Here is a 10,721-nt window from a genome sequence, read left to right as displayed (position 1 = left end):
AGGGTAGAGGCTGCCCACAAAGTGCAACACTAGATTAGTATTTGGAAAGCCAATAAAGGAACTCACGGTTCAAGAACGGTTGGTGATGGACCGGAGAACACAAGGGAGCAGGAAATATTCAGATGGGCCTCAAATTGGCCGATCCCCACTTTTCCAGAGTGATTGCCGTGACAGCGGTCCGTCATGCATCCTTCCATGCCCATGGGACGCGGAGTTTAGTCTTACAGAGCAGAGAAGATAAAAATTCCTCGTTTTAATATTTCCTTGCAGCTGTTCTGATGGAGCCAGAAAAACAACAAAAACCTCCTCCGTGAACGTTTTGCAAAAAATTATTCACTGTCTATGGAGCCAGATGTCTCGATGGAGGCTCAGACTGAGCCCATTTTAAGGGAGGTTCTTTATTGTAAATACTAATGCAATAAGGCCTCGGCCTTCAGAAACCTACGGCCCCTTCTACACAGCCATACAAAATCCAGATTCTCTGCTTTGAACTTGATTATATGGCAGTGGAGACTCATATAATCCAGTGCAAAGCAGATGTTGATTATCTGCTTTGATAATCTGGATTATATAGCAGTGTAGATCCAACCTATGTCTTACCTTAGTTTTAGACCTAGCCAAAAGCAGTGCCTCTGAGCATGCCCAGAGTGCTTTGTTCTCTATTGTGGCTTCTCCTCATCCTTCCTCTTCTTCTTGTTATGTAATTGTTTAAATATTTATATGTTTTCAGTTTTGAATTGCACATTATTATTGTTGTTGACATATATTTGATTTTAAATAGTGCATTTTTATTTCATATTTATTTATTTATTATGAGTGTTCACATATTTTTGGTTTCAAATTGTACATTTTTAGGGCTGGGCTTTAGCACAGGAGGTTAACCGCCAGCTGCAGCAACTGAAAGGTTGACTGTTTGAAGCTTGGATCAGGGTGAGCTCCTGGCCTTTAGCCCAGCTTCTGCCTACCTAGCAGTTTCAAAAACAGCAATGCGAGTAGATAAATAGGTACTACTTAAGTGGGGAGGTATTAAGGCAGCCATCAGGAAATGCCAGAAAAATGCCAGTGATTTGATCAAGGAGGAAGTTTCCGAACAAAGCTCTTTGGAAGGGAAAGTGGAGCGACAGCACCTCCTGTGGCCGGAACCGAGCACAGCCTCCAAGATGCTGAAGATGAGAAAACCTATATATACCTCTATCTATGTACAGTTCATAGAATCATAGAATCAAAGAGTTGGAATAGACCTCATGGACCATCCAGTCCAACCCCCTGCCAAGAAGCAGGAATATTGCATTCAAATCACCCCTGACAGATGGCCATCCAGCCTCTGTTTAAAAGCTTCCAAAGAAGGAGCCTCCACCACACTCCGGGGCGGAGAGTTCCACTGCTGAACGGCTCTCACAGTCAGGAAGTTCTTCCTCATGTTCAGATGGAATCTCCTTTCTTGTAGTTTGAAGCCATTGTTCCGCGTCCTAGTCTCCAAGGAAGCAGAAAACAAGCTTGCTCCCTCCTCCCTGTGGCTTCCTCTCACATATTTATACATGGCTATCATATCTCCTCTCAGCCTTCTCTTCTTCAGGCTAAACATGCCCAGCTCCTTAAGCCGCTCCTCATAGGGCTTGTTCTCCAGACCCTTGATCATTTTAGTCGCCCTCCTCTGGACACATTCCAGCTTGTCAATACCTCTCTTGAATTTTGGTGCCCAGAATTGGACACAATATTCCAGGTGTGGTCTAACCAAAGCAGAATAGAGCATGGGGAGCATGACTTCCCTAGATCTAGACACTATGCTCCTATTGATGCAGGCCAAAATCCCATTGGCTTTTTTTGCCGCCACATCACATTGTTGGCTCATGTTTAACTTGTTGTCCACGAGGACTCCAAGATCTTTTTCACACGTACTGCTCTCGAGCCAGGCATTGTCCCCCATTCTGTATCTTTGCAGTTGTGTCTTGTCAGCGTATAATGACATTAAATGTTTGCCATATACGTGTTCTGCTCTGAGTCCCCTTCAGTGTGAGAAGGGCAGAACAGAAATGCTGTACATAAATAAATATTTAATTTGTATTATTGTCAATCACTTTGAGTCTTTTTGAAGAGGAAAAAAGGGGGATAATAATAATAATAACCCTATGTAAAAAAAAAATGTTTCTGGTTTGAAAGTGTTATTTCCTGTTTATCTATGCAGTACTTGAGAGTTGTTCGACTCCAGAAACTTTGCTTTTGTGGCTGCCACAAACTAGGTTGAATTGGATGAGACTCGATGAGATACTCACTGAAAAAACTAGATAGATACCGCTAAAAAGCAGGGAGGTATTTAGGGCACCCATAAGGAAATGCCAAATGTGCCTCAGGATGATGTCCCTTCCGCAACAACTAAGTTTGTGCAGTTTAATAAACCTTTTCCACATTTTAGTAATAGAACCAATTAGGAAATGACATTTCTAACCCAGGAATGAAAATCGAGTCACATAGTGCAATTAGGACACTCAAAAGGGAAGCTGGCGTTTCTGTGCACCTTATACACAGGTGAATAGATAGAGATAGAGGGCCCTTCCAGACAGGACCTATATGCCAGGATCTGATCCCAAGTTTTAGCTGGCAGTATGGACTCATATAATCCGGTTTAAAACAGAAAACCTGGGATCGGATTATGGGATATAGGGCCTGACTAGGAGCCCTTCCACATAGCCCTATATCCCACAATATCAAGGCAGAAAATCCCACAATATGTTTTGAACTGGGTTATCTGAGTCCACACTGCCATAGGCTCCTTCCGCACAGATCAAGATGTCGGGGCTCCTTTGCCAAAGCCTGCAAAGCACAGCTCCCAGGATGCTACTGCAGGCAGCCCGGGCGCCTTTTAAAAGTGGTGCCAAACTGCCTGGCTCCCCCCGTGCAGATGCAACGCCGGCCTTGTGACTGTACGAGGGGAGCCAATGGCAGCGCGCTCCGTGGCCCCTCCAAATTGCGCAGGCGCAGTTGGGCAGCCTCCCTGCCTGCCTGCCTGCCTGCCTCCTGCTTCTCCTCCTCCTAGTTTGTCTCCCCCCAAAGCAAGCATGGCTTCCAGTGGAGCAGACCTCAGGCGGCGTGGGCGGTGGGGGGCGGCGGGGGAAAGCGGCGCGGGAGATGCTCCCGAGGCCAAACAGCCTTGCAGCCCTTCTGCGCCTGCTTTGCAGCCCGGGACCTTTTGGCTCACGCGCCTGGTGCTTTTGCGCAGCACCGCCTTCATTTACTGTGAGTCCTGGGATTTCAGGGAGGGGGGGGGGAGGAGAGGAGTGGGAGGAGTCTAGGGAGTAGGCCACGCCCCCTACAGGTTACCCACTGGTCAGGTGCATCTCTGCCCCCTTCTACACTGCCATATAACCCAGATTATCAAAGCAGAAAATCCAGATTATCTGCTTTTAACTGGATTATATGAGCCTACACCGCCACATAATCCAGATTATCTGCTTTCAACTGGATTATATGAGTCTATACTGCCACGTAATCCAGATTATTTGCTTTTAAATGGATTATATGAGTCTGTACTGCCATGTAATCCAGATTATATGCTTTTAACTGGATTATATGAGCCTACACCACCATATAATCCAGATTATCAACTCGAATAATCCGGATTATCTGGATTATATGAGTCTACACTTCCATATAATCCAGTTGATTAAATCAGATAATCCAGATTATCCGTGTTTAACTGGATGATATGAGTCTACACTGCCATACAACCCAGAAGATCAAAGCAGGTAATCCTGATTATCTGTGTTGAAGTGGATTATATGAATCTACACTGCCATATAATACATATTTGCAAAGCAGATAATCCATATTATCAGTGTTAAACTGCATTATATAAATCCCCGCCTCCATATAATCCAGATTATCAAAACTAATCTAGATTATCTGCTTTGAATTGGATTATAGAGTCTACACTGGCATATAATCCAGGTTTACCAAGCAGATAATCCACATTTTTTACATTGAACTGGTTTATATGGCAGTGAGGATTTATAACCCTGTTTAAAGCAGATAGTGTGGGATTTTCTGCTTTGATATTCTGGTTATATTGCTGTGTGGAAGGGCCCTAGGTTATATGAGTCTATGCTGCCATATAATCTGGTTCAAAACAGACAATCCAGATCTTATATGGCAGTGTAGAAGGGGTCTCTTAACACTAAAAGATTAATGCAGTTTGGTGCCACTTCGGATTTTCCATGGCTCCAGGCAATGGAAGCTTAGGAGATGTAGTTTCCCAAGGTCTTGATCCTCATTCCACCCAAGTGTACAACTCCCAGGATCCCCTAGCCTTGGGCCCATGGCAGTTCAAATGGGGTCAGATTCCATGGGTTGCATCTAAAGATACAAAGGGAAGGGGTAGGGAGACAATGCCATGGGCAACTTCAGTCTTGAGTGCCTAAGGCCCTTTCTATACTGCTATATAAAATCCAGATTATCCGCTTTGAATTGGATTATATGGCATTGTAGACTAGGGCCCCTCCTACACTGTCATATAACCCAGGAGCCCCCGATACACAATGGGTGAAATCCCTGCGCTGACACGACTGAAGACCGACAGGTCGCAGGTTCGAATCTGGGGAGAGCGCGGATGAGCTCCCTCTATCAGCTCCAGCTCCTCATGCGGGGACATGGGAGAAGCCTTCCACAAGGATGGTAAAACATCAAAACATCCGGCCATCCCCTGGGCAATGTCCTTACAAGACGGCCAATTCTTTCACACCAGAAGCGACTTGCAGTTTCTCAAGTCGCTCCTGACACAACAAAAAAAATCCAGATTATCCCATTAGATTACCCATATTGGACCCTTCAACACACCAGATAATACACGTATTTGCTTTGAATTGGAATATCAGAGTCCACACTGACAGATAATCCAGTTCAATGTGGATTTTATACAGCTGTGTGGAAGGGCCCAATATCTGCTTTGAATTGGATTATATGACTCTACACTGCCATATAATCCAGAATATCAAGGCAGATCATTCATGTTTATCTGCTTGGAACTGGATTATATGAGGCTACGCTGCCCTATAATCCAGTTCAAAGCAGGTCATATGGCTCTTACACAGCTGTAGAAGGGGCCTGGGGCTGAAGCAATTGCAATGCTGAAGGGGGTTTGACTGGATGCCCTCTGGGGGTCCCCCCATGAAATCTGCCTCCTTCACTCTCCCCTTTTTCACTCACAGGCGTGGCGTTTCTGGTGGCCTACCACCAAAACAAGGCCCTCATTGGCGAAAGAGGGCTCCTGCCTTGCAAGCTCTACCTGGAGGAGGTCAAGCGCTACACCAAAGGCAAGGTCAACCTGGACACCTTGAGCTACGCCCCGACCATCGTCTGGTTCTTGGACTGGTCAAACATGGACGCCGTCCTGGATGGCGTGGCTTTGAGCGGCTTGGCCCTTTCGGCCTTCGTCTTGGTCACCGCTTGCGCCAACATGGTCCTCATGGCCACCCTGTGGACACTCTACCTCTCGCTGGTCAACGTGGGGCAGATCTGGTAAGCGGACGAGTTCCCGATGCTGGCAATGGCCACCTTTATAGCAATGGGTCGCTTTTAGGTTTTTTTCACCCAGACTTTTGAAGAACAGCCCAAGTTGTGGATGCCATGATTCACTGATAGATGTATAGTCATAGGGAAATCGTAATTCCACTATTTTGAGCTTTGGTCAGACCTCACTTGGAATAATAGCCCTGGATTTGTGGTCAAAACAGGTCACACACAGTATTTAAATAGGATTTAAGAGTCTAGCTGATCATGCAACAACTAAAAAAGCCAATGCAATTATTGTTGTGTTGTTGACAGCTTTCATGGCCGTAAGAATTGGGTTGCTGTGAGTTTTCTGGGCTGTGTGGCCATGTTCCAGAAGCATTCTCTTCTGATATTTCGTCAACATCTATGGCAGGCATCCTCAGAGGTTGTGAGGTCTGATGGAAACTAGGCAAGTGGGGTTTATATATCTTGAATAATGTCCAGGGCCTGCTTGAGGCAAGTGTGAATGAATGTTGCAGTTGGCCACCTTGATTATTTATTAATTATTATTTACTTATTATTTATTTATTTACAGTATTTCTATACTGCTTTTCTCACCCCTAGGGGGACTCAAAGCGGTTTACACATAACTGGCAAAACTTCAATGTCATACATTGGACACTGACGCGATGCCAATCCATAACAACCACAATATTAAAACCACAATTAAATATAAATCATAATTAGACAGTACATAAACAGTCATTAAAACAATAAATAATAAAAACAGTCTCGCCAGTCGTATTGTCATTCTAGTCCATGTCCTTTAAACTCTACAAACATCTACTGGTCCCAAAGACATGATTTTAATTTTTTTCTGAAAGCCAGGAGGGAGGGAACAAACCTTACCTCATTTGGGAGTGTGTTCCATAGGTGAGGGGCCACCGCCGAGAAGGCCCTGTCTCTCGTCCCGGCCAGACACATTTACGCAATTGACGGGAGCGAGAGCAGGGCCTCCTCGGATGTTCTTAGATTAGGAGATGGGACGTAGGGGTGGATGCATTTGGATAAGCATTGAATTGCCTTGTAGCTTCACAGTCTGGTTGGTTGCTGTCTGGGGAATCCTTTGTTAGGAGGTGTTAGCTGGCCCTGATTGTTTCATGTCTGGAATTCCTCTGCTTTTCGAGTGTTGCTCTTTATTTACTGTCCTGATTCTAGAGGTTTTTTTATTAATACCAGTAATCAGATTTTGTTCATTTCCTTTCTGTTAAACCACAACACCCTCTGAATTGATCTAAAATTCTAGGCTGCATCTATATATTTAGTGTCTAGAACTCCCAATCGAAGGAAGTCATCAGCTCATTCTGTTCTACTTTGGTCTGTTCTCACCTGGAATAACTGCTGTGTTCAGTTCTGGGCAAATCAATCCAAGATATGGATGTGGACAAAGTGGGAAATGTCCAGAGAAGCGAGGCTCAAATGGTCAAAGGTCTGGCAACTATGAATCCCTCTGAAGAGGAGTTTAGGAAGACAGGAATGTTTAGCTTGGAGAAGAGAAGGTTGACAGAGACATGAGAGCCATGTTTAAATATTTGAAAGGATATCCTGTTGAGGAGCTTCCTGGATATTAGGAACAACTTCTCCTTGTCTAGAAGTTTTTAAACAGAGGCTGGATAACTGTATGTCGGGAGTGCTTGGGTTGTGCCTTCTTGCATGGCGGAAAGGGGGTTGGACTGGATCACTGTTGGGGATCCCTTCCAACTCTAGTGAAATATAGACTGCCTCGATGGATTCTTCTCCTCTGAAGGTTTTAAAGCAGAGGCTGGATTGTCATCTGTCGGGAGGGACTGAATAGTGTCTTCTTGAATGGCAGAAATGAGGTTGGACTGGATGACCTTTGGGGACCCCTTTCAACTCTAGTGACATATAGATTGCTTGGATGGATTCTCCTTCTGTGGAGGCTTTTTTCAGCAGAGGCTGAATGGTCATCTGTTGGGAGGGACTGAATAGTGTGTTTTTACATGGCAGGAATGGGGTTCAACTGGATGACTTTTGGGGAACCCCTACTCTAATTCGTATCTGGGTATTTGCAGGAGGATCTTGTGGCCCATTTCTGAGACAAACTTGGGTCTGGCCCTCCTTGCTCTCAATGGAAATCCGAAGGGAGCATCCACACAATTTCCCTGTCAATTTATTCTTTTAATGTTCCTCTTTTAATTTTTGAAGCTGTTTATCTATTTGTTTTGGGCCGGCGGCTGCAGATGCCAGGCGCTGCCGACTCTTTTCAACTCGGGTCCAACCGGCAGGACGTCGGTGTGGAAAGGAAGTTTGATTTGAGGGACTGTCCCTCCTTCCATTCTTTCTCCTGCCTAAAAAAATCTAATTTTTTTGCAGACCAAAGCAAGGAAAGGCCTTTTGGTGTGATTGCCCTTGCATAGCTATATAATGGGAGTCCATCGCTCATGGGAGAAAGAGATAGCGGAGTTAGGGCTTTTCTACTTTCTTTGTGTTGGCTTCTTTGTATTCAAATCCTCTGCTTTATACACAATGCTGGAAAGATGTGTTGTCAAAGGCTTTAATGGTCGTAATCACTGGGTTACTATGAGTTTTCCGGGCTATATGGCCATGTTCCAGAAGCATTCTCTCCTGACATTTCACCCACATCTATGGCAGGCATCCTCAGAGGTGGTGAGGTCTGTTGGAAACTAGGCAAGTAAGCTTTACATATCAGTGGAATTATCCAGGTGGGAGAAAGAACTCTTGTCTGCAGTTGGTCACCTTGATTAGCATTGAATGGCCTTGCAGCTTCCAAGCCTGGCTGCTTCCTGCCTGGGGGAATCCTTTGTTGGGAGGTGTTAGCAGGCCCTGATTGTTTCATGTCAGGATTTCCCCTGTTATTTGAGTGTGGGTCATTATTTACTGTCCTCATTTTAAAGTTTTTTTTAAAATACAGTACTATAACCAGCTTTTGTTCATTGCCTAGTTTCCAACAGACCTCACAACCTCTGAGGATGCCGGTCTTAAATGTGGGCGAAACGTCAGGAGAGAATGCTTCTGGAACATGGCCAGACAGCCAAGAAAACTCACAGCAACCCAGTGACTCCAGCCATGAAAGCCTTTGACAACACATAATAATAATAATAATAATAATAATAATAATAATAGTAGTAGTAGTAGTAATAATAATAATAATAATAATAATAATAATCATCATCATCATCATCATCATCCTAGACACTTGGGAAGTGTCTGACATGTGATCCAATTCAACAGCCAGCAGAGTGTCTGCTGTGGACTCATCTTGTTGTGTTTCTAATAATAATAATAATGATAATAATAATAATAATAATAGTAATAATAATAAATGGTTTAGAATTAGGTGAGATAACAATAACAACAACAATATTAATAATATGAAATCCAGCATATGGATCTCGTTTGCTGTGACATACTGTGCTTTTGTATCAGTAAAATAATAATAATAATAATAATAATAATAATGATGATGATGATGATGTTTATTTATATACTGCTTTATCTCCCCAAAGAGATCCAGAACTCTTAGGTAGCAACCCGATGCTGGGAAGCATGGAGTGAAGAGTTATCCTGATGGATAACTGGGTGACTTGATAGGCACGGAACAGACTGCTCTGGCACCACAAGATGCAGAGTCAGCCTTAAGAAACAGGGCCACAAAGTGTAGTCAATAACGTGTGGGTGTGGAGAAGAGCAAACCAAAGGCCACCTATTACAATGCACCCTGAGCCCTGCCACATGCACAATGGAGGACCTTCTTATAGCAACACCAGTGGCACTCCCAAGTGGCCGGCTACTGGTCAAAGAACAATTAGTATCATGCCAAGTTTTAAAACTTTGTGTGTGTTTTTAAATACATTACAACTGTACCCTCGGTTTGCTTCTGATACTATAAATAAAAATACTTTGTCCATTTTGGATAGATTGAGTTGGGCATCTTAAAGTCTAGTATTATGGCTTATGGAGATTCAAGAATAATCACATGGAATGTGCCTTGCTTAAATTCCCTAAAAACACCTCATCCTGTCTGATATCGGAAGCTAAGCAGGGTCAGCCCTGGTGAGGATTTGGATGGGAGACCGCCATGGAATCCTGGGTTTTATAGGCTCTGTTTTGGAGGGAAAAAATGGCTAAAACTACATTTGTAAAATTCAGTTGGTTGCCATAAGCCAGCAGAAGACATACATGTTTGTGTCAAACCCCGAACTTTTCTGCAGCCGTGCTATGAACCAGAATTGGTGCAGAACCTCTCTTTAAAGAGTTGCTTGTCATTCAGAAATATCATTTCTCTTTTTTTCAAAAAAGAAATGCATATTAACTTCCGATCCCTTATTCTTTTGCAGGTATTCCTTTGGTAAGTGAGCCTAGCTCAGAACATTCACCGCTATTATGGGTTTTAAATAATTCCAGGCCTTTGTTGGGTAGGTAATGTTTTTCACGTTTCTCAAATGTTTTCCATATTTTTCTCTCCTTTTCCTAATTTTACAAAAGTTCTAGGGATGTGCTTTGTGGGAAATCCAGGGCCCATTTTGCAGGGAGTTCATTGCACTATATGAGGATACCTGGATAGATTTCCCCTTTTTATTCTGAAGCCTCTAAGGCGCTGTTTGCGCAAATAGCGAGGGTTTGAAATAAGAGCCGACCCAAGGATTTCTCAGTGTTTTAATAGAAGCGCAAGCCATCCTTCCTGCAAAGGGACAGGAAGCGCGCAGCATGCAAGGAAGGGGGGAAAAAGAAAAGAAATCCCTGCAAGGAACCGTTAATCCCATTCTTTTGAAGTCAATGCTACCGATTGCTAAAATGGGATGGATTAAAATGCCTTTTGACCAACAACAACAAACAGAGGACAACACAGTGTCACTGTTCTGCCGATAGAAGGAAAATATTGTGGCTTTCCTGCATTCCTTGCAAAATAATAATAATCATAATAATAATGGAAAGAGGAGAAGGTAATTTTCTGTTTTTTATGTTTCTGAACTCAGAAAAAAGTATCTCATGGACAGAGGAAAGGAAATCCCACTGCGTACAAAGGGATGGAGGGGAAAACTTGATTGTATCCTCCTTTCTAAATGGGAAGTTGGGGCACTGAAAACACTCTGGATCCATACCATAAATACATTATACATACAGCCTGAAGGGTTAATTTATACGTAACTAGCTTGGGTACTCGGCGCTGCTCGGGTTGTTCGAAAAAGTCAGTT

General features: G+C 43.6%; 1 protein-coding gene across 3 annotated transcripts in view; it reads left to right on the top strand.

The window, feature by feature from the left end:
- The first annotated feature begins 3,013 nt into the window (after window positions 1-3,013).
- LMF1 (lipase maturation factor 1) overlaps window positions 3,014-10,721 on the top strand; it is a 124,110-nt gene continuing 116,402 nt past the window's right edge. For 2 of the 3 annotated variants that reach the window (XM_067473649.1, XM_060786554.2), the window contains exons 1-3: window positions 3,014-3,234; window positions 5,202-5,511; window positions 9,864-9,874. In XM_067473649.1, the coding sequence (XP_067329750.1) occupies window positions 3,057-3,234; window positions 5,202-5,511; window positions 9,864-9,874 (499 nt within the window). In that variant the 5' untranslated portion in view covers window positions 3,014-3,056. Of the gene's footprint in view, window positions 3,235-5,201; window positions 5,512-9,863; window positions 9,875-10,721 lie in introns of those variants that run through there. The other variant, XM_060786556.2, reaches the window with a different exon arrangement.

The sequence above is a fragment of the Anolis sagrei genome, chromosome X, assembly GCF_037176765.1.
Source record: "Anolis sagrei isolate rAnoSag1 chromosome X, rAnoSag1.mat, whole genome shotgun sequence".
Classification (NCBI taxonomy): Eukaryota; Metazoa; Chordata; class Lepidosauria; order Squamata; family Dactyloidae; genus Anolis; species Anolis sagrei.
Note: the sequence above shows the minus strand (reverse complement) of the source record. Positions and strands in the feature narration are given on the sequence as shown.